We start from the raw sequence: 24776 nt of genomic DNA on the forward strand, positions 1-24776 counted from the left end.
CAAAAATTTCGATATTCAGGTTTAAATCCTAGCAGGCAATACCAGAAGATGAATGAAGACCTTGAAAAGCTGAGGTCGATCGGAATTTCAAATAAATGGTTATAGTTTTTTTCCCCGAGAACATTCACGTTTTTTTTTTCAAACTTATTTAATTCTTGATTGCAAGATTAGAGAGTCTCACTGGGGCAGGATTTGCGGGTACTAGTACCCCGTTACCTGTTCTCTTTGGTTGCGGTAAAGAATTATTTTGTTTATTATTAGATGTAGATTTGTATTACCTGATCAAAGAAATATATTCTTTCTTTCTTAACAAGAATCGGGCTCTATTTACACCCCTGCCGACAATGGCAGTCGTTTCTCGAACAACTTAGAGGCACGCTATGACACAAAGGAACTGCTCACAGTGATCTGGGCACTGGAACACTTTAATTACTATATTTACACTTGTGTGGCTCCTAATTCACTCCACAAACAGGTCTCCAAGTATAAATAACCGCTTTTAGAGAAATGAGAGTCAGAAAGCGCAGAGTAAAGAACCATGACCAAGTACCGAAGTAGTAACAGACCAAACTTGGGTCACAATGAAAAACTTCGACCTGTAATTTTTTAAATTTTTAACTGAATCCCCAACAAATTGTTCAGTTTATGACAATCGTATATTCCTTCACCAACTAAACATCTAGTTTTTGATAAAATCCGACACAAATACCGCCGTCAATTTGGGACACTATTCCTTGCAAAGTTAGTGTGGTGGTGCCACATTGATTCGAATGTCATAGCTGACACACGGATGGATAGCAAATCAGCCAAGCAAAGATAACAATTGAAAACTAAAGTTACTTGATCCAATCCCGGTGCCCTACCTTTGTTTTCAGAGCCTAATGAGCATCGTCTTTATACTGAAAGTTGAAGTTTTCCTCTGAAACTTTGTTTAATAGACCACATGACAGGTTTTTGAGGGAGAGGATCTTGTTTCAATTCCTTGTTTATTCAAAATATTCCAAGTTTCCTTCATATTAGAGAAGTTTTTAGTTCAGGTAGGAATTACATCCTGGCATTATATACACTGCATTAGTCTCTACTCTCCATTGTTTTCTTAACTATTATTTTTTCCACCATCACTTTTTCTCAAGAACCTTTTCTTTCACTGCTTTCACTTTTTCAAAATATGATTCATTATGTGGCTAGATCTATTCATTTTCGAATAAATCTGTAAATTTTTCAGTTATACGTAAGAGTTTTTATTGCTTGTTAGAGATAACAATTTGACATTTATTTCAAGTAGCTCGCTGTAATTGCCCATGAACTAATAGTTTCCTTGTTTAATTGTTTCTGATTCCGTTTTTTGTGATTCCCACTATGTTCCTCTTTAATTTTCTGTTCACTAAACTGCCAGTTGTTGTTTTTTTAATAAAATCTTAAAACAATTTCAAATAGAGCTGAGGAAATATAAGAAGCAAATGGAAGAATTTCTTGAAGGTTACCGCTTTAAGTGACTTACATAATAACAAGGAAGCTCGGTAATGTGCGATTGCATTTAAGGTTACGACCCCGCTCATCCGCAATTTCGGCATAATTGGCTACCAAATGTGGAACAGATAGAAAAACCCAAAATTTCAAGAACTTTTCAAAAAAATTGGTGTATGAACCAAAAGATAGCCTCCGAAGCAAATAACTCAGTAGAGTAAAAAATGATGCATTAGATTGATGATATATGCCAATATTAAGAAAGCGAGTCAAGACGAACAGCAAAATCAAACAACAACAACAAACATTAATTACATCGAAAACATTATGTTCTTTTTAAAAAACAAAACTTCCAAACAAAGTCAAGATAGCGTCATATAAAACTGAAACTAAATAAAACTGAATTGTAATTCACCGGAAAAAATATGAGACCAGTCCATAATAAGGCTTGGTAACAATTAGACAATAAAGAACAAAAACAGTAAAGTTGGAAAATTCGTTTTTTAAAAAAAAAAACAAATAATTTTAAAGTAATGAAAAAACCATTAGAAATCAATTAAAACTTCTCATGGGTTTAAGCTTACCAGTGTTTCTAAAGATGGTAATTAGGAACTGTCAGTATTCAAATTTTATGCGGTTACAAAAAGAATAACAATTCGACAACAAACAAAAAATCAGTTAAAATTTGGCAGAAAACGCTTTGAAAGCCGTTAAGCGAATCTTCAAAAACATAAGATTTTGTGGCCTTGATCCCTTTTGACACCCTTCATTGACAACAATAATGTCATTTTTGGCATGTTATTAACAAGATTAGCTAACAAACAGACAATGAAAGGAACAAAATTGCAATGTTAAACTGTTTTTTTTTCTTATTTTGGAAAACAATTATTTTCAATGTCATGAAGTCGTCAGCTATCTACTAGTATCAGAATATTGGCGCTTCTATTCTTCCTCGAAAAACCAATTAAACCGGGCCGTTGTACGGGAAATTTCATCCGACTAAAAAAAAAACAAAATGAAAACGACAGTTAAAGACAAAATTAAAAAATTCAATTAAATTCTTCAAATAGTTGTGTCGAAGCCCTTAAAACCATTTTCTATATCTCTAAGGATTTTAATATTATCAATTTTGCTTCTTTTGAGGTAATAGGTAATGTTCAAAAAGCCATTTTTTAATTAAAAAAAACAAAATTTTAAAAAATTCGAAACAACCAGAAGCTTGCAAGTAATACACTCGATACAATTTTTTGGAGCTAATCAGGGAGCCAATTGGACCTATCACTAGTGAGCTTTGATTTTAAATGTTCTGTTATTTATGTAATAAAAAAAGATCGAATTTTTTAAATAAAAAAGACCTGCTGATTACAGTCCAAATTAATTTTGAATTGTAACCAACCAAGATAGGTCCAAAACTAGCCCTGCTAATGCTGTTGGTCCAATAATAATACTTATTTTTTCAATTGTCATGGATATTGATTTTTTGTTAGTTAAAAAACTCAAAATTGAACGCTGCCTTTTTGATATTTAATGAGTAAAATTAGCAAAAATGGCCAAGTTTTAATTACAGAGCACTCTCAACGGCAGTTGAAGTAGAAATAGCTACCCTTTTGAGTCTACAAAAATGTGTTAGTGGCATTTGTGTGTGCACATCCTGCAAATTTTAACAAAATGGACTAAAGAAACTTATTTCGTGCTGCTTTTTGAGGAAAAAGAACAAATTTTAAAATTTTAGCCAAAACTTTTGACAAAAAAACTGAAAAAAACAGCCGACAATATTTTTTGTCCCTAAAAACGAAATCAACAGCAGCTTCTTAAAAAATTTTCACAAATTTTATCAAAATTAGCAAAATTTTATTCAAAAGTTCCTAAAAATGTGAATAAAATCAACGGAATTAACTCTTTTTGCTTTAAAAGTGTGAACTTCAATAACTCCCTGTAGAAAACGAAAATCAAAAATATCTTTTTAATTCGATATTATATGCTGGGAAAGCTTTCTAATGATACTAGTCTCCACTCTCCACGATGACTATATCAACTGGCTAAAATTATCTGAACAAAAAAACCCATTTGTGTATATAGTTCCTCCCCTCTCAAGAGGGGTCGGAACAATTAGGAGTCTCATTTGTTGTCTCCATAATGAGAGCTTAAAATCATCAATTGATTCAAATTTATTAAAATTACCACACCACGGTTTCCCTTTAAACAACTCTATGCTACACAAGTGCCAGATTTGTTGGGTTTTGGATTTGAAAAAAAAAGCGTTCTAAAATAAGAAGAGAAATTGATTTTTCAAAATTGAGAGGCAGGCAATGATATTTTGCAGCAGAATTTACAGATTTACGTTAGAAATTTATAAGATGGGGATCGGATTTTGGTGATGAAAAAAGGCGCAAAAATCAGATGTATATATACTCATTATCAGTGCAAGCAAGTCAAGATATAGAACCAATCTTAGAACCATAATTTATAGGTTACCCAATGTGTTTCGCTTCTGCAAATTTTCTAAAATTATTTTGCCAGGGTTAACTTAAATAGTGTGCATTTACAATTTTCTAATAATTCGTTCACATTTTCGTAGCTTTCATAATCATTTAACACATGCTGGGAAGATTATAAATCACATATTATAACTCGAATAATAGTTATCGAGATGCATCAGTTTGAAATGAATGTTGATTCCAAGCTCCATTAATTGACTACTCATATATACAAACTTTGTGAATTGAATAAATTATTTACTAGCCATATTTAAGTTAAGCTTTCTTTCTAATAATTCTTACTAAGATCAAGACTGCAGTTTGATCGGAATTCTAACATCTCCACTCAGATTTGAGCTGATTAGTTAAAGACTGTTCCCATTAAAACTTTTCTGAATATTTCCACATTTGATACTGGTAAGGATTTCGTGAAGATGTCGACTGCCACTTTCTCAGTAGGACCGAAGTGATTTGAAATAACTCATTCTACCGTCGTGCCTCGAATGAAGTGAAACTTTGTCTGACTGTGCTTGTTCTTATTTTGCATGACTGGGTTTTGGCACAATTTGGTACAACTTTGATGTTCCTCTTTAACTGCTATCGGAATTTCCTGCTGGATCCCAAAATCTTTCAAAAATTGTTTCAGATACAATGATTGCCGAACTGCTGCTACCATGCTCTGAATTTATGCTTGTGATGAAGAAAAAGCAACTCTCGACTGCTTCTTGACAACCCAGCTGGATGCTGCGGCACGTGCGTTGAACTTGATATAATAGCTCATTGTTGATTTTCTGTCGTTCACGTCACCAGAAGAGTCTGCTTTCCTCCACTAAATCATAACTAGCCTGTTTTGTGTAAATAAGTTTTAATTTTTTTGAACCTTGAAGATATCACCGGAGTTGCTCCAGCATTGATTGGTAGGTGCATAGCCAGCTTTGATTGGTAGGTGCAATCATGTGTGTTGCCAGAATTTTGACTCTGAACAATATCTCTGGCCTCTTCTGTTTGTTCGGAGAAAGAAGTGATCCAACCAAGCTTCTGTAGGTCCTTTGATCCAATTCTTCGTCATTGTTCTGTTCTGCCTGATTTTTAAAATTCAAGTCAGCTGTAGTTCTTGGAGGTTTGCGTTGATCCATTTCAAACCGCACAAACTTTTTCTCTATGGAGCATTCTTGGTCGACTGTGACTTTGCCCTCTTCTTGTCTGTTTCCTAGACCCCGAAACCAGTGTTGTCACCCTTGGTCTTCCATTTGGAATTCTGCCTTAAGTGCCCACTTTACATCTGAGATCACGGTCGTGCTTCTTGATGCTACTAGGAGATGCTACTTGATGTCGTCAACGCAGACCAAGATGAAGATGTTTCAGTTCTCGCAAACAAGCAAGGATTGTTCCTAATTCGGTCGATAACATGTCTCACTATTTAGTTTGCCAGCTCCTTTTACCAGTTGCTTTCCCTTTATATGATACTCGTTCCCTGGATGTTCCAGATGCACTTCTTCCTATGTTTTTTACTGCCGGAAAACCGCCTTGACGTCAAACTGGAGCAACACATTGCCCTGCTTTGCCGATAGTTAAAGTAGAATACTGGATGTCTATGGCGTACAAGTAGGCGTAAAATTTTCAAGGTATTCCATTCTTCTACTTGTTTGAAACCTTTCGCTACATAGCCTGCTTTCTATTCGTCAACTGAACAACTGGGCCCCAATTACACTTTGCAGACCCATTTGCCCGATATGACGTCCGTGTCTGTGTGTGGTCTCATTAGGTTCCAAGTCCTACTGTCTTGGAGTGCTTTGACCTCGTCCTTCATTGACCGGTGCCACTGGTCCGAACTGTCACCTTGCTTAGCTTCGCAGATATTTTTGGGGTTTCACATAGTCACCCTCATTGACAACAAGATGGAAACTGACTTCTCCAAAAAAAAATTGGAACAATACTTGCTATTGTCCGTCGTCTAAGCTCTTTCCTGTCCGCTTGCTCCAGTGTCTCTTCAGAGAAATCAACAGTCTCGGAATGTGAGAAGTCTTCTGTGTCAATGTCTTTCAGTGACTCTGTGTCTCTGAGACTCCCTCTTGTTCCAGCTCATCTTCTTCTTTTATCTAGTGGTGATTCCTCAAAATACAAGGAACCTTGTCTTAGTGTCGTTTCTCGAGTGTTCACACTCTCTGCGTGATGCCGCTCCTCTTTTACTGCAGCAGATGTGCCCTGTCTTTTGTTGTTGCCAATGGTTTTATGACCATCAGTTGCTGTGACCCCTCATTTAGTAGGTCTTGCGTCTCTGTGTTGTCAGAGATTGAGCCCATTTCGGACTCCTTGATGATAACATCTCGTAATGCCACCACCTTACGTTTGTTTGGTACGTACACCAGGTATGCGATGTCTCCTTCAGTTTAAACCAGAATTTTCCCTTCCAGTGCTTTGGTTTCAAGTTTGCTGTCGTCTCTGTCTTCCTAGTGAAAAATTTGCAACAAAAAAAAATTTTTTTATTAATTGAAACCTTAAGTTTTATACCTTGCAGCAGCTTTGCTGGGCATTTTTCTTCTCTCACAACCAAGTTTCTGGTCATTGTCGCGTGAACAATTGCTGCTCCCTACATCATCTTGGGAAGTCCTGAGTTAATGAGCAAGCATCTTGCATCTCCAGCAGTGTCTTGTTGCATCTCGCAGCTAACTCATTCAGTTGCGGCGTCTCTGGAATTTTCTTTTCCTAAAGATTACCTGCATCTAATCAGCACATCATCAACTGCTCTGAGAAAAACTCCTTTGCATTGCCTTGCCTCGGCGTCGTGGGCGTCTACTGAGAACAAATTTCTTGGGACTGGTCAGTGCTTTACCCTTTGCCTTAAGCAAGTCCACAAACACAAATTTCGTTTGCTGGTCTGCAAACATAATGCAGAACCGGAACCCTGGCAGTAATTCTACTCTGAAAGGTCCCCTCACGTCTGTGAACACCCTCTCTAGCGTCTTTGCTGCTGGAGTCTTTGCGATCTTGGCCAATACGCGCACATTGCATATATTATCGAGTTCCTCACTGTCTTTGGTACATTACTGACCACAATCAATTGATTCAAATGACAAAATTGACTGTTCCACCTCCTTGCACTGTCGAGCTTCATGCTGACGGAACTCTTCTTGAATTTAAGGACGCTGAAAAGTAAGTAAAACAAATTATTCTCTTTTGTGAATTTTGCCCCAATTCTCTTCTGGTTTATCAAACAGCTGTTTCATGTTTCCTCTCGTGCATCTTGCGACTGATATGATGATTTAGGATTAACCAATCACACACAAAGCAGTCTTGATTTTGTAGTGAATTCCCTTTTGTTTGAAGGTATTCTGATCCTCACACAGCCTCTTCCCTCCACTGTTGAAGCCTATCCATTGGGATTTTGACCACTGATTGTCCATAATTGCATCTATGTTTGTCACTATTGTCATTATGTGATCCCTAAAACTACTGTTTACAAGCGTGCCTGCTGCCTTCCACTGGGTAAGAGGTGGCCTGTGTTCCTCTTCTGGTGTAGACAATGTTGGACCCATTGCCACTGACTCATGTTTGCCTCCATCTCTTTGTCTCTTGCGTGCCCTGTCTAGGTGGCCCTTCACGCAACACTTGTTGCATTGTACTGCCTCCTTTCCTCATCAGTTCTTGTCAAAAGGCCAATGATCACACACAAAAAGCAGTTTCCACTCATGGGTCCCTTCTTGAAGTCATGCATCACTGCCAGTGCCACTGAACCAATTATTTATTTGTATCTCGCTGCTACGGTGTCATGGAAGTCTTGAAGCCTTTTCTTCAGCACCGTGAAATTCGTTTCTGGGTTAACGATTTCCCGAACAGCAAAACCTTCTTACCTCATTGACAGATCTTTGAGGACCAAGGCGTTGAAAAGAGTCCCTGAGATGGCACCCTGCTTCTTGTAGCCATGTGAAGAAGCTTGGCCACCAAAGTCACCACTTTCGACGTCTCTACACTCTGAAATCTTTCCTACAAACGCTTCCAATCCTCTGTACCGTCTCCCATGCAGTCATGTCCCACGCAGACATGTCTCATCAGCATCAGGATTGTTGCATCTAGAATCAGTGCCAGATGGACGACAACTGGTTGCGTTACTCCTTTATTTAGGTAACTTCCTTCTCGTATGCATCCTTCAGCTCCTTGTGACTCTTCTCATTTCTTGTCCCTTTGGCTAGTGTTGCAGGCCCTTTGGGTTGCTCCTCTGCCCCAAATAGTGATTTTTAGAGTCCTTTTTCTGCATCATTTTTTGCTTCAATTTGCAAAGTCCTCTGCTGTTCCTGTGTAGTTCGGCAGCTTCACTGTCTGTTGATCCATCGCAGTTTAGGCAGGCAAAAAAGTTGTAAAAAGAAAAGATACTGAGCCGAAACGGATTATGACTTTCGGAAGCAAAATAGTTTGAATTTATTTTTTTGACTGATTGAAAAGCGGGTTTTAGTAAGTAGAGGGATTAATTTCTCAAAAATGATAGAAGAAAAAAATGATATTTTACCGTAGATTTTAGAGATATACAGGAGAGATCTGATTATTATATCAAGATGGTGATTTGATTTTGGGATAAAAAAGGCTCAAAAATCAGCTGTACATATTCCTATTATGAGTGCGCGAAAAACATGATACAAAACTAATCTTAGCGCCATGGTCTACAGGGGGTCGCAAGGGTTAATCAATAGGGTTTTCTTCTGCAAATCTCCTAGATATCAGTCGCCAGGGATAACTTAAATAGCATGCATTTACATTTTTCTAATAATTCGTTCACTTTTACGGAGGTTTCATAATCATTCAAAGCACATGCTAGGAATCAAAATATCTCACTATAATAATAATTATCTAGATTCATCAGTTTGAGCCGAATGTTGATTCTAAGCACTTTTTATTACGATTCATTCATATACACTTTGTGACTTGAGTCAGTTCTGTCTTGTGTTATTAACGTGGTAACTTAAGCTTTCTTTCCAACAATTCTATCTATGTTCCGGACTATAGTTTGATCGAACTTCTAACAAAGTAGATCATTGATGGTTTTAAGATCTGAAATTTAATTATCTGAACACTTTTTGCGTCTCTATTTGCATGCACAAAAATATTAATCCAATTTAGAGGCTCCCATGTCAATATAAAAATTTGCGAAAAAAGAACACCTCTGAAATTGAGTAGTGGAGACTATAGATTTTTTCGTTATATGGAAAGTGCAGTGCTATATTGAGCATTTTCCCTCAAAAAAGTAAGCTTGCTAAGGCAGTTTGATGGTATGCGCTGTATAGCTTATGCATAGCAGGATTTATTTGACTTGGACACTGCGTCCTGTGGACCTCGAGGATATGAGTTTTGGTTCAGACAACGGTTGTTTCCAAGGTTCAATCAACTTTTGGTTTATTTTTTTATTGTACATACCCCCACAAATGTAAACAAGCAACCCGACATATTAGAAAATATAATAATGTAAGCAAAGTTGGAACAAACTTCTAGCTCAAACCGTACGGTTGTTTCGGAAACCAAAAAAAAAGTAACATTTTCCTGAGTTTTTTTAAATTCCAAACCAAATCTCTTTTGGTACTGTTCTTGCGTACTTTTGCAGTGGAGTCTTACCAAAAAGAGCTTTGACCTCAAGATCATCAGAAAGCCAGCTTTCCTAAATTATAGTGTGGTGTCATAATCAACCGATTGGAGACTACAGATTTTTTCGTTATGTGGAGAATGCAGTGTTATATTGAGGTCTTTACTTTGCCCCCCCCCCCACCCTGAATCACCCTAGTCTAAAACCGACGGCTATCTTGCAAGATCTTGCAAGAGTCTTGCAAGATTACGCACCATCTTGCAAGATCTTGCAAGATTCTTGCAAGATCTTGCGAGATAGCCGTCGGATATGCAAGAATCTTACAAGATAAGCGTCGATCTTGTAAGATTCTTGCAAGATGGGCGTCTACACCCACCCCCTCTCAAGAAAAAAATGAACAAAAAAATCTCAAAAATTTCTTTGTCAAATTTCTCGTATGTTTTTTCTTGTATGTTTTTCTGAGTTAATTTAGGATCTGTTCAATGAGACCTTCATTGTTGTCAGTCCTTATTCATACCACTTTTTTGTTTTTATATGAGGTCATATTTTTAATTCTTCTCGAATGAGAAGAAATTATTGCAAACGTGTGTGTCTTTTTATGACTCGAAGAGGAGTATTGAACAGGCTTTTACGATTTCTATAGGGTTTCTTAGCTGAAGTCATTACTTGAAATTCAAGTTTTGTTTATCAAAATGTGACTTTTGTTTTAAAACGCTGACTTCTGTTTTTCAACTATGGGCTTTAAAAAGAGCTGTAAATTAACTGATGATAGTATTAAAAGGTTATTTCGAAAATTTTTGATGCCATAAAAGTCCAACTTTGCTAACCTACTCCCGTACCCCAACTAATTCCCCCCCACAAAGACAAACACACACAAACACGCACACACACACACACACACACACACACACACACGCACACACACACACACACACACACACACACACACACACACACAAACACACACACATTGCCCCAACCACGTCCCGCGTCCTTAATCAACCCCAACTCACACCTACCCCCTCCACAGCTACCCCCCCCCCCCCCCCACCACCACCACCACCAACTACCCCTCACCTAACTACGCAAAATTCTCACTAAAATTTGATTTTTTTTTCTCACTGCATTTTCCTGTTTATTTCTTTTTTCAGATCTATTCTGTCTCGACCCCCTCCCCCTCCCCTCTCCACCTCAGTGGTAATATATGTTTTATGACCCCAAGGCGCACGTCTATTATTTTAGCAAGATGCAGTGCGATATAACAACACATAATTTGAAACTCCGGGTCATAAAAAAACTGGTGGGGTCGGAACAGAACACATCAGTTTCTCTTACAGCTGAAACAAGTGGGAATAGATAAGAGTTTTATTGCATGACTCTTCGAGTCGTTTCCAGTACTCTACCGGCTATGTTTTTTTAGCTAACGCAAGTTTGTTGATGACATAAACTTTGAATTTTTCCCTTTGAGAATTTACGTCTGTTTTTGATTTTTGAATATTCTTCTGCTTTCGAATATTGGACTTCAACAAAAGCTGTTTTTAATGCCGAGCAATTGGGAAATACTAGTAAAATTCAAGGCAAAGAGGTCAATATGAGAGTCTTTGATCCCATTTAAGCTACCCCACCCAAAAAACAACCCACCCATTCCTCAACCAAAACGCTCGACACACACACACAAGCGCCCCCTCGACGCCAACCTACCCCCCACGTACCGGCCAACAACCAACCCCCCCCCCCCTCCTCCCGCCTTCTCACTCCACACTTACCAGCCCCGAGCCCCACGTAACCCCCTGCCAACCCCCCAAAACCTACAAAAGCCCCCTTCGCCTACCCCCTCCGCCACCAAACCCAAGCCCGCCTAACTCCCACTATAAACCCCCATTTGAACTAAAATTTGTGTCTCCACTTTTTGAAACACTTTGTGGTTTGTTAGTTTAACCTTTTTTTGTTGTCCAAACTTTTTTTTATGTTTTGATTTTGATAAAGTTAGGTTTAAGATTTTTTTGCAGGACTCTTTGAGTTTTTTTCGCTGTTCTACCGGCTATGATTTTTTAAGCTAACGCAAGTTTGTTCATGACTTGAACTTTGACTTTTTCCTTCCGATAATTTATCTCTGTTTTTGATTTTTGACTTCTGTTTTCGAACAATGGACTTCAACAATAGCTGTTTTTAACGCATAGATATTCGGAAATACTGGTAACATTCAAGGGGTCTATGGAAACATAAAGAAGTCTATTTGAGAGTTTTCGATCCGATTAAAACTACCCCCATCCCAAACCTAACCCATCTCTCTACCTACCTACCTACACACACACGACATTCTTGCCACCAACCTACCCCCCCCCCCCCTATACAGGCCAGTCCCCCCTCCTCCCTCCCCCAAGCCCAACGTAACCCCTCCCAACCTCCTGCCTCAACCCCCCAAACCTACGAAACCCCCCCCCTTCACCTACTAATCCTCCATCAAACCCAACTCCCAACTAACTCCCCCTCCGAACCCCCATTTTGAATTAAAATTTATGCCTGCTCTTTTTGAAACATTTTGCGGCTCGTTAGTTTAAAATTCTTTTTGTTGTCCCGTCTTTTTTGAAGTTTTGATTTTGGTAAAGTTATGTTACAGATTTTTTTGCACAATTGCTCGAGTAGTTTCCGCTATCCTCCTGGCTATGGTTTTTTTAGCTGGTCATGACGTGAAATTTGACTTTTTTTAACATTGACTTCTGTTTTAGAACGTTGGCTTCTGTTTTTCAACAATAGACTTTAAAAGTAGGTTAGTTTGTAAAGTAAAGTAATTAATAAATGATGGTAGTATTCAAGGTCAAAAGTTTTTAATAGCCGCACAGCGAAAGCTGGGGTTATTATTGGCCTTCTCTTGGTTTTTTTATTTTGTCGTTAAGATTTTGGTTACAACCATATGACGTCACAGTCACTTAAAATCTGTTTTGTTCATTCTTTCATGCAGTTTCAACTCACGCAGGTGTGTGACGTCATTTCCCACTCTTGCTGGAGCGAATTTTGTGTTCATTCGCGTGATTAAGTTTTTTGTTTACACATGACTTACCTCACTCTCAAAAACGAATTCCCCACTTTGAAATTGAATTTTCTTTACTTTAATTGAAAAACATAAGGTCAAATGAATGTTTTTCAGTCTAAAAGAAGGTTATCTAAGATCAACTAAAAGAGGCAGCAATAAATATACAGATTCTTATAAATAACACCTCATCCTTTAATGAAAATTGTAAATGTTTTGGTCTGTCTTTTACTGTTTGATCGACACTTCAGATGTACCAAGCTATTGCGGCTATTTTCTGGCAAATTTGCGAGTTATGTTTTTGGGAATCTTCGATCCCTTATAAGTCCAACCTTTCTAAACTATCCCTCCCCCCCCCCCCCCCCCCCAGCTAGCCCCCCCCCCATCACACCTTGCATCCCACACCTTGACCCCCCCCCCCCACACACACACACACTCCTACCCCCACCCCATACCTTAACCACCCCCCCCCCCCACACACACACACATATACACACCCACCTACCCACATTTCTCACTAAAAATTGATTTTTTCACACTGTATACTACTTTTTTATCTCTTTTAATAGGTAGGGTGAAATAGGAATTTCTTATTGCACGGCTCTTCGAAGTGTTTCCTGAGTTGTATCGGTCACTTTTTATTTATTTTTTTTTCACCTGACCGTTTTTGCGTTTTCCATCAAAAATAATCTCTGACTTCTCAGGTGAATTTTTGCTCACTTCTTCTTGATTTTGGTGGGATTTCAATTGCTCTCTCTCCAAAAAAAAATTTCCTGTTCAAATAAAACGGATTTTTAGAAAGAAGATGACAAGTTCCTGATAGCCGATTTGTTAATGCCTCTGTCGAAGTGACGGAATCGGACTCAAGTGGTCGGAATTCGGAAACGAACCGTGTCTAATGGTTTTGCATTAGTAAAAAAATTCATTTAAGCTACAGCCCTTGAATTAAATTGCCCCGCCTGTCATTCGAGAACAGTTTTTCCTACCTTAATCGATTTAGTCTTTCATTCCAATTTTCGAAGACGAACAATTGTTCTATCTCCATTTTAGCTAGAATTTTCTATAAAAAAAATTTCTATGTAAAACATTGTTGTATATGACCATATAACATTGACTGAGAGCAAAAAGTGACGTATAATGTAGTCAGAAGAAAATCAATTTTGATGGACCGCCACTTGAGCAGCTTGGATTACTTAGGTGCGCAAAAACAAAAACCTTGGGTTGTGTAAAAGGGTTTTGAAGTTATATGCGAGAAATTTGCTTGTATCTCCTAAAGATCATTTATAGGTAAGAGACAGCTTCAGAAATGTTTCGGATCTTTTCCGTTTGTGCCCCCCTCCCCCCTCTCCAGTACGTTATGAACCCACCAATTACAGAGCACGTGTCATTACATAGTAAATTATTGTGTAAAAATATAAAAATATAATGTGTCTGGGGGTTGCAAATAATATGCACCCACTAAGCTGGAGGGGTACAAACGGAAAAGATCCAATTTTTCTTATAAAAAAGTTTATTCTATTCTTTGGCACCCAACTTTGTAATACATATTGCACTTCTGCGGGTTCTGGTGGATCACCAGGCGATGCCGGCGAATCGCATAATTGGTAACTGAGCAATAAAAATTTAAAATTTATAAATTAAACTTGCAGGAAATAAGATGTATGTTTCCTGATAATTATACAAGGATTGTATTTGAATTTTCAGTAGTCATTCATGGTCATATATATGATTTCGTTGGTTTGCTTTGCCCATATCCTGTTCCCCAAACCCGCCTAAGCGGTTCCCCTCACCCTCGCACAGAGTGGGTGGGTGTACAACATTTTGAAACTCCACTCATAGGACGTGTTTTTCATTCTTCACAGTGCGCTATATAACAACACATATTTCCTAACTGGTTATCGTAAAAAAGCCCGTAAAGTGCCACAGAACAGATCCCAAGTGCCAATTGCTTTATGAAAGGACCCAAACGTTCTGTATGTTTGTATATTTTGATGCTATAAGTGTATAGTAGACTACTACTATTACCGCGTATCGACTTACTAATAGATTGAGTCGAGGCCTAGTTAAACTATTAAAAACGATCATCAAAAGTATTTTTTGTACTTAATTTTCGTTGTTTTTTGCATTCATTAATATAACTGTTGTACAAACAAAATTGATGTAGAAGGATATGTGAGCTGTCCAGTTGCGCTACTTTATATGAGACACTTTATGTATTATCGGCAGAAGAGAACTGCTGGTACTACTGTGTAATCTCTCGAAGAAAAACTTGAACAGACCAGACCCCATATGATAACTTTTGCAGCTTGGGGTAAAAACAATGCGTTTTCCGCCTAGATGGGAAGGAGGAAAGGAACCCTCTGCTGGGATTCAAGTTGCCACTTCCACTTCCGGCAACCGACACAGATGCATTTTATGCAAAACCAGAGGCCGGCTACCAGACCACCCGCTACCCATTTTCTGGAATCCAAAACCCAGAAGCGGCCAGAATAAAGGCTATGGAGCATAATAGAGACATAAAGAAGCGCCATAGTTGCCCAGACGAATTATTTCTGCACAATTTCAGGGACTGGCTTACCTTTGGAACAATCCATAATGGAAATCATGATGATGTGAGTTTGTTATCAGGAGCAAAAAGAGCCCTTGATAACCCGGATTTCAACTTATTCAGTAACCGGTCTTCTTCCCATTATCACGGGAATAAAGACATATGGAGGTCCATTGAGGTTGTCCATGACCACATACACCTGGCTGTTGGTAAGTCTTTTCATGCCTGTCCCACTATACCCCCTTCACCCCCCCCCCCCCCTCTTCATCCTCCTCTTCCTCCTCCGGCTAAGTGGTCTTATAAGGTATAGTGAATGAATACTTTTGAGTACATTAGAATACAGGAGAAGAAAACCAGATTTGCTTTGAAAAAAAAACGTGAAAAATTGAACGCATCAAACAAAATTGACACAGGTTTAAAAGTTTTTGAAATTGAAATTTTGTAATTTTTGTGATTTTATTAAAAGCCGCCGTCAGCCTATCAAGAACAACTACATATGCTCTTTTTTTACGAACCAACCTGCTGAACAATTTTTAAAGGAGAGAGTTAAGTCAGATAAATAATAATTTTTCGTTAAGCCTTATGCTGTTGGAGATAGCGAGAGAATAGTAGGTAAAGATATATTTTAATCAAGATCGGTTTTTTCAGACCAATAATTAATAATTTTTCTTTTATCATTTTTAATAGTTTTTTTCATTTTTGAAGTTATTTGATAGTTTTGAGCTTTTGATGCCTCTTTCCATATTTTATTGCCATATGGTTCAGCGGAAGTTCAATGAATGCATAGTAGATTTTTCCAAGCATGTTATGTAAAAACTTTGCAGAAAATGACAAACTTTGTTGTGTTTTTGCTTTTCCTGGCGTATTTCAAAATTCCAACCTCTCAACTGTTTTTATTGTCATTAATTTTTGTTATCAGTTTGGCTAGAGGAAGAGTAAACTGGGTCCCGTCAAGAAGATTCAGCCTGTCTCTTTTTATGTAATCATTTTTTGTTGATTTTCGGGTATATTTTGAGCTTTCAGTGGACTTTTTGTCCATTTTCGCTTACAAGAAATCAGATAAGTTCATCGTCAGGTAGGTTTGTAGGGTTTCTTATATTGGTTTAACATCTTTTCAGAACTTTATCAGATCTTAACTACAATGACATTCTTTTGCATTAAATTTGTATTGAGTTGAAATGATCTAAGTTACGAATTCCACAAAAATCTTAAAATAATTACGCCTTAGTTGAGTAATTTTTGGTTTTTAAACATATGAAAACGTCGGTATCGCCCATCTTTTCTAGCTAAAACGGCAAAATTTTCTGTGATTTTATGGTCAGTATCGTCGTTTTTGTTCGGAACTCAACATAAGAAAGATTCGGTGTAATCGTTTTCTGAATATAAAACATATTTGGTATCGTCGTTTGTAAACGCAAGTGAGATTCGGTATCTTTTAGACAAACACCAGGATTTTTAAACTCCGGGTCTGAAAAACAAATTAGTGCAGCGGATTGAACATTGAAAACGATCGGCACTGTGCGTTTTGAAACGCAACCAATCGTCAGAAACTTTGCTTGCAAACTCCAAGAAAGTTTGTCAAAACTTAGTGAATGCGAATAAATCACCAGAATTCTCCTCGATATTCAACAATTACGTTACATTTTTGAATCCAATTTTAACCAAGAAATTTATACTCGCCATTTGTTTATGCGAATGAGCTAAAAAAAGAATTTTCAATGAGTTTGCACATTTTTTCAAAAAATTTTTCCAGGAAGAACGCTTGAAATTCATGCAACAAACAAATCATAACGTTTGACTACATTAAACACGGAAAAAAAATTCCAATGGAAAATAAATGAAATTTTCTTACGTCTAAAACTGAACATACCGACTATCTTACGTATAAATACCGAACAACCCGAATCTTCTAAAACCAAACATACCAAATCTTCGGTTCTGCGAGCAACTTGGTAAAAATGCATGAAGTAAAGTCAATCAAAATTGTTATTGCTGGCGCTGAATTAATTGAAGAACATTAAAAAAGAATGCCTAAGTTTTTCTAACTTTAAGAAATGTTCTTTGTGGTCCGCCGTTTCATCAGTTACGTTAAATTTTCGTAATTACAATCTAGTCACCTGTCCTTGGTTTGTCTCAGGAATTATATGTTCGTTGGTTTGTTTTTACTTTTTTGATTTACGCAAGCTCAATTTCGCTTGCATTAACCAAAGAATCACAGGCAATGAAACTCAATGTATAAAGAATTAACGCTTTAATTTATCAAAATTCCTTAGAGTAAACTGCCAATTGGTATCATTTTTAGCGTACTGTCCTTCAATTTGAAGATTGTAATTAAAAAAAAAATTAACTTAACTGTTGAAACTGCGGACTACAAAGAACACTTCTTAAAGTTAGAAAAACTTAGGCATTTTTTTTGATGTTGTTCAATTAATTAACTGTTGAAATTTAGAGGATTAAATGTAAAATAAAGAGGAACTCTTCAGCTCTTATCCCTAATTGTAGACGATGGGAAAGCGTGTCAATCTCTGTCCTAAACTTTTATCAATGGAATCAGTGTTAACAAACATCTAGAGACCGGGATAAAGGTACTGTTGTTACCCGCAGGTGGTTATACCCCGGCTATTGTTGATCCCCAATCAGGAGATGTTTATTTCGGGGATATTGAGGGTGCAAATGGAGACATGGGGGACAATGAGACTGCGGCCTTCGACCCAATATTCTTCGTGCACCATTCCAACATTGATAGACTGTTCTGGGTGTGGCAGAAGAAATGGGGACGCATCAATGTAATCAACATCTCTAAAAACTTAGAAGGTATGTTGATTCAACAATTGTCTACAAAAAATACCAGCGGAGGCAATCACGTTTCATTTTGGTTTGCAAAATTTTTGAGTACAAAAACTTGTAATCTTGTAAACTTGGAAATCCTAATACACTACGATAACTATTAAGATTTTTAGCGCGTTTTTCACCACTTGACAAGACTAAATGAAATTGCTGATTCAAGGGAAGATTGCTGATAAATAACAAGAGAAGATAAATAAGATACAAAAAATTCTTTGTAGAATTTGTAGTTGTAAAATATTTAAATAACGTCAAAATGGTAAAATTTTGAGTAAAATATTCATTTTTGTGATAATTCCTTCCCAACCGTTCAAAAAGAGATGCAATTTTCATTTGTGATGGTTCTGGCCGCAAATATTGTGCTTCTTTTGAAAATACGTCTTTCAAGGCTCAAAAAACATTTCATTGATATATTTCCTTTCTCTTCTCTCTGCTAAGTCAGTGAACAGGGCGATTTGCGATAGATTGCCTTTAAACAGGAGATGGAAAGAAAATATAAACTTTTGTGAACGATAGTGAAAATAATATAAAAATGACATTAAAGTTGTCTCTGGAAAATTTCTGGTAACGCAAACCAAAATCAAATAATTGATTGATTAGAACTACCAATACTAGATGCTAAAGGTAGTCATGATGATTTATATGAAAAATGCTTATTATAGCAAATGAAGTACCAATACAGTAAAAAAACAATGGTCAATTTAAATTTTGAATTTAAATTAAATATTGAAGAAACTTGGACCGCAGATAATATAAGATATCTCATTTGTCATCCTTGGTTGAATATACTCAAGATTATATATTCATATCAAAAGCTATTGCTATTTTTACAAAAAATAAATTGAACAGTACAAGAAAAAATTAACGAATACGTTTAGGATATTGTTATCAGTCAGGTGAACAAAAACTATAGGTAGGTAGATAGCGGTTAAAAAAAATTCAACAAGAAGGCTGGGTAATGTGCGAATAATGTTCTGACCCTGCTCATCCACATTCTTGACTTAATTGGCTACAAAATGATGAAGAGATAGAAAACTTTCGAAAACATACCTATCATTCAATGAAAAACGAATGAAATCGGATAATGCCACGATAGAGAGCCGAAGAAAGTTGATTATAATAAGAATACTATCCTATGATTCCTTAGAAAAGATATGGGGCCTGTCCCCAATGAGACGGCCTAACAGGTCAACCAGAAAGAGCAATTACGTGTCAAGTCCAAAGGCCCTACCATTTGTGAAAACAATTAAGTTACAGTTATTATTGTCATTAGATATCAACAGTGCTCATTACAAATAAAGTTGTTCATTTATATCTACATAGGAAGCAATTGTGACATTTAATTATCCGATGTTCGATTATGCAAAAATTCAATGCGAATGGGATCAATGATTATTATTATAATTTATAAAGAACCCAAAAATCCTTTGAAGAAAAACAAATATATAAAAATCAAACACTTTTAGAAATCTCGTAGTAGCAGTTGTAACAATGCTGAGAACAAATGTTTGAAATTAAAACTGTTCTATGGACTTCAATATAGCTCACTTGAAATGGGTTGTGACTTGTGTTTAAAGACATTGACTTACAAATCGACCGAAGAACTATTTAAAAAAGACGAAGCTCAGAAACTCAAATTTATATTTGAAAACAAATTGTTTCAAAAAAAAAGAAAAAAAACAGACTTAGAATTACAACAAAAAGCGTTGGATTGAGTTTCAACTTCTCAATACGTCAATTTTACCTATTAATAATAAGACAAAGTCACCAGCCCCCCCCCCCCCCCCCCCCCCAAAAAAAAAAAAAACAAATACCTAAAGAAGCAAAAACTTCAAACAATTTGTTTTGACATGACACTGTTAAAGGCACTATAATCATAAAATTTTACCTGCAAGAATTGTTAATCGTCATTTTTCATCCATTAAAGAGCCCTCCTTTTAAAAGGACTCTATAGACATGACAGAAAAAAGAAACCCAAGGATTGAACAGGATAGAATCTCGATTACTTTTCATGAAACTAAATGGTCAAAGCAATCAGAAACAACGTGTTACCAAACCTAAAAAACATTTGAATTAAAAAAGTAAATGAGACTACTAATGACTGAGATTGAGCTACATGGTGACAAAAAGGACAGCAAAATTTAAACAATTGGAATTTTTTATTTTAAAGTCATCAAAACAAACAGTTATAAACTGATATCTCTAGCCCAGTTGAGTTATACGTCTTGGGGAAGCAATTTATCCTTTTTGTGTGTATGGGGCACAATAGCGAAAAAAAAGAGACAAATATAGGTAAAATAAAAGAAACCACAAAAATTTGCGAGATGACTGTGTCTCAGCCCAAAAAGCATAAACTATTTAAAAAACACTTAAAATGTCCAGATACGCTTTTTCCCGTTGTTGTGTTTGTCCCCTACAGAGCTTTTCTTTAATTGGACATACCAAAAAGGCAATAAATTGACAAGGAAACAAAATGAAACCATAAAAAATGCAATTTTGATCACTCGTATTACAATTGTAATATTGAAAACTCGTATTAACAAATTAAAGAAACCAATAGTCGAATATAAAACCATTGCCGACAATTATTTATAACTAACAGAAATTTGGTTTCCTTCTTCTTTTTACTGATACTGCGCCCGAGGATGAGAGAAATAGGATAAAATAATGGCAAAGTTAAAAAATTCACCGATATTTACTCAAAACAGGTATATTCAAATTTATAACAGACATTAGATAACAAGTTTAAAGAATGTATAGGTTACTTTTTAACTTGTAAAGCTATCTGGATCTTTGATTGGGGACAATAAATCATTGGGCTACAAAATTATAAGAAAGGAACGCAAAACGCAAGAAGTCCATAGTGTTTTTACGAAAAGAATTAGTGAGAGCCATAAAACCCTGAGCTTTACTCTGAAACCACAATATAATATCGTTGGATCTCGTTTATTTTAAATAGTGTCTGTCCTTAATTGAGCCCTGATTTTAAATTCTTCACCGTAATTTACATTAAAAGCACTTACATAGCGGAAATTTTTTTTAATATGAAGGTCGCGCTGCAATAAAATCTAAAACAAATTTATCAAAAGGATTCAAGATGATATCAAGATCAGCCAAGATATTGCTGCGCGTCTAGCAAAACAATCAATTATCGAAAAAGTTGTGAAATAGATGAATTTTGTACAAAATTTATCAGGTTGTAAAGAAAATTTTTGCATTTTTGTATAATTATGGAGTTAAAATTTGCAACAAATTGTCAAAATCATAATTCCAGAAGACTCTTAAAGCCAGCGGGAGTAAAACTAGCTCTTCTTTGAGCTTAGGATAAAATTGGCCGCAGTTTGAAGGTGTCGACTTCTAGCAAATTTAAGGCAAGTCTGAACTTTGAAAAAGTTAGCATGAATTCTAGCCAAAAAACACGGGTTGTGACCTGTGTTTAAAGACATTGAATTACAAATCGACCGAAGAACTATTTAAAAAACACGATGCTCAAAAACCTAAATTTATATTTGAAAACAATTTTTTTCAAAAGACATAGCAGACTTAGAATTACAAAAACGAGCGTTGGATTGAGTTTCAACTCCTCAAGAAGCCAATTTGACCTGTTGATAATGACACAAAGTCAAAAGCCCCAAAAAAAACAAATACCTAAACAAGCAAAAACTTCAAACAGTTTGTTTTGGCATGGCATTGTTGAAGGCACTATATTTATAAAATTTTACCTGCAAGAACTGTTAACCGTCATTTTTCCTTCATCAAAGAGCCCTCCTTTTAAAGGAACTCTTTAAACATGACAACAAAAAGAATCCCAAAGATTGAACAGCAAAAAAATCTTGATTACTTTTATGAAATTAAATGATCGAATCAATCAGACACAACGTGTAACCAAATCTAAAAAAGTTTGAGTTATCAAAGTAATTGAGACTACTAATGAGTGAAATTGAGCTACATGTTGACAAAATTGCAAGCAAAAATCAGACAAATGAAATTTTTTTATTTGAAAGTCATCAAAACAATCAGTCAACCAGTTATAAACTGAAATCTCTAACCAAGTTCAGTTATACGTCTTGAGAAAACAATCTAGCGTTATCGGGTATATCGGGCATAATAGCGAAAAAAGACAAATAAATGCAAAATAAAAGAAATCACCAAAGATTGCGAGATGACTGTGTCTCAGCCCAAAAAGCATAAACTATTAAAAAAACAAATAAAATGTCCAGATACTCTTAATTCCATTGTTGTGTTTTTCCCCTACAATGCTTTTCGTTAATTGGACATGTCAATAATGTGATAAGGCGACAATGAAACAGTATGAAATATTAAAAAATGCAATTTTGATCAAAAATAAAAGAAAAATTGAAAACGCTTACTACCAAAATAAAGAAACCAATAGTTGAATATAAAACCATTGCCGACGTTTATTTATAACTAACAGGAAGTTGGTTTCTTTTTTTTCAACTGAGACTGCGCCCGAAAATGAGAGAAATAACATAAAATAATGGGAAAGTTCACCGATACTTTCACAAAACAGATTTATTCAAATTTATAACAAACATTAGATAACAAGTTAAAAAAAAATGGGTTCTTTTTTTAACTATGTAAAGCTATCTGGATCTTTGATTGGGACACTAAGTCATTGGGCTACAAAAAGTATAAGAAATGAAAGCAAAACGCAAGAAGTCCATAAAGTCTTTACAAAAACAAGTGGTCAGAGCCATGAAATTCTGAATTTTACTCTGAAACCATAATATAATCTCGTTGGATCTCGTTTATTGCAAATAGTGTCCGTCCTAATTGAACCCTGATTTGAAGTTCTTGTCCGTAATTTACATTAAAAGCACTTATATAGCCGAAATTATTTTAAATAAAAAGGTCGCGCCGCAGTAAAATCTAAAAATTATCATAAGGATTCAAGGTGAGATCAAGATGAGCCCAGATATTGCTGCGGGTCTAGCAAAACACTCAATTACTGAAAAAGTTGCGAAGTAGATGAATTTCATAAAAATTTTTCAGGTTGTCAAAAATAAATATTGTAGTTTGTATAATTATGGAGTTTAAATTTGCTACAAAATGTCAAAATCATAATTCCAGAAGACTCTTAAAGCCAGCGGGAGTAAAACTAGCTTTTTTGAGCTTCGGGAGAATATGGCTGTAGTTTGAAGGTGTAAACTTCCAGCAAAATTAAAGCAAGTCTGTGCTTTGAAAAATTTAGCATGAATTCTAGCCAAAAAAATCGGATCGAACAATTCAGCAACCCTCCTCTATTTTTAGAGACAAAATCAACAATACTACTGTTAATAATTTTAACATTGTTTTAGCAAAATGGACGAAAGTTTGATCAAAAATGACGAAATTTTGGTCGAAAATCTGAATAAAAACAGCTGAATTACGACTAACTTTCACAAAATTTTAAACCTCGATAACTCCCTTTAGAAAGCAAAAACTGAAAAAAAAAATGTTTGATTCCATCTTCTACGCTGGACGGTTTTCTAATGATACCACTCACAATTCTCTAAGATTATTGTATCGATGTGCCAAAATTGTCTGAACAAAAAGAACCAATTTGAGTATATAGTTCCTCCCCCTCAAGAGGGGTCGGAACTATAACAGAAATTTTACTATGAACATATTAAAGATTTAGTATATTTAAACTTAGTTTCATAGATCAATTCAATCCGACATCGTCACATAGAGTTATTAAATCAACAAGGTACACAAAACAGGAACACAAAAACAACAGGTAGATCGAGGTAGTAATTTCTATAATAGAAAATTTCAATCTGTACAAAAAATCATTGAACATCTATTGATTTAAAACTTAATTTCATAGAATTTCAATGGGACGTTGTCACATAGAATTGATAGACAATTGATAAAAACGGTGATTTTAATTGGATGCTGTTTTTAAAAAATGATGGGGTAAAATAGAAACAAATAATGCTAATTTACTCTACAATGAATATGAATACTTTTGATGCATCTAAAAACCACGAGAGAGTCAGGTTCTATGTTAAAACTAATTTCAAAACTCCCAATTTAAAAGTTGTCAGTTATTTTAGAAATTTTAATTAATAGCCGTAACTTCTTTTCGAAGTGAAATAATTTCACTTGGCACTGAGTGTTCTTTAAGGTAACCAATTTATAGAAGTTAAGCCCACCAACAAAATAAATTGAAGATAAAAGGTGAAGTTATTTAAGGAAAAAATTAAAAATTGTTATAATCTACATTTATTTTCAAAACTAATAACAATAATTCACATTGGCTTGAGGTCAATGTAGCTCGTTCGCAAAATTTTCTGATCTCAACAACAAGAATAAAATCAACGAAACAGAGCATTCAAACAAGAGCAAAGAAAAACCATGTCATTAACTAACTTATACATTTCTGAGAAGATAATAATGGCAGCATTCAAGAGGAACACTAATATTATCAGGAATCTACCTACGTCAAACAATACCAAATTTACTTTATATAAAAAGAATGTGATCATAATTTTAGAAAAGATACAAAATTAGTTATCCTAGTAGAAATATGAAAGATCTGCGTTAAAAAAGAGTTTCAGGATATCACTACTTTTATAATACCCATCTATGAAACAACAGTGCTTGACGAACAGCAGACAACATTTCTGTGCATACAAAATATAACTAAACTATCAACTCAAGTAAAAGAAAAATAAAAAATAACAATTTAATGTTGTAATAAAGTAGAATTTAAAACTACAAGAGAGTATACTATTCATGCTCGCGAGAGTCATTTCGTATAGCTCTGAAGAACGCTCTGTAATTTTCAAAAAGAGACATGACCATAATAGTTTTCATTAAGTTTTGCATAATTAA

At 35.7% G+C, this 24776-nt stretch overlaps 1 protein-coding gene across 1 annotated transcript in view; it reads left to right on the forward strand.

Annotated features, from left to right (window-relative positions):
- LOC142352080 (tyrosinase HcTyr2-like) overlaps positions 1–24776 on the forward strand; it is a 137860-nt gene that overhangs the window by 57575 nt on the left and 55509 nt on the right. The window contains exons 3-4 of the mRNA XM_075404443.1: positions 14882–15301; positions 17697–17906. Coding sequence (XP_075260558.1) covers positions 14882–15301; positions 17697–17906 — 630 coding nt within the window. The remainder of the gene's footprint in view (positions 1–14881; positions 15302–17696; positions 17907–24776) is intronic.

This window comes from Convolutriloba macropyga, chromosome 13, assembly GCF_964194025.1.
Source record: "Convolutriloba macropyga chromosome 13, txConMacr16.3, whole genome shotgun sequence".
NCBI classification, from domain to species: Eukaryota; Metazoa; Xenacoelomorpha; order Acoela; family Convolutidae; genus Convolutriloba; species Convolutriloba macropyga.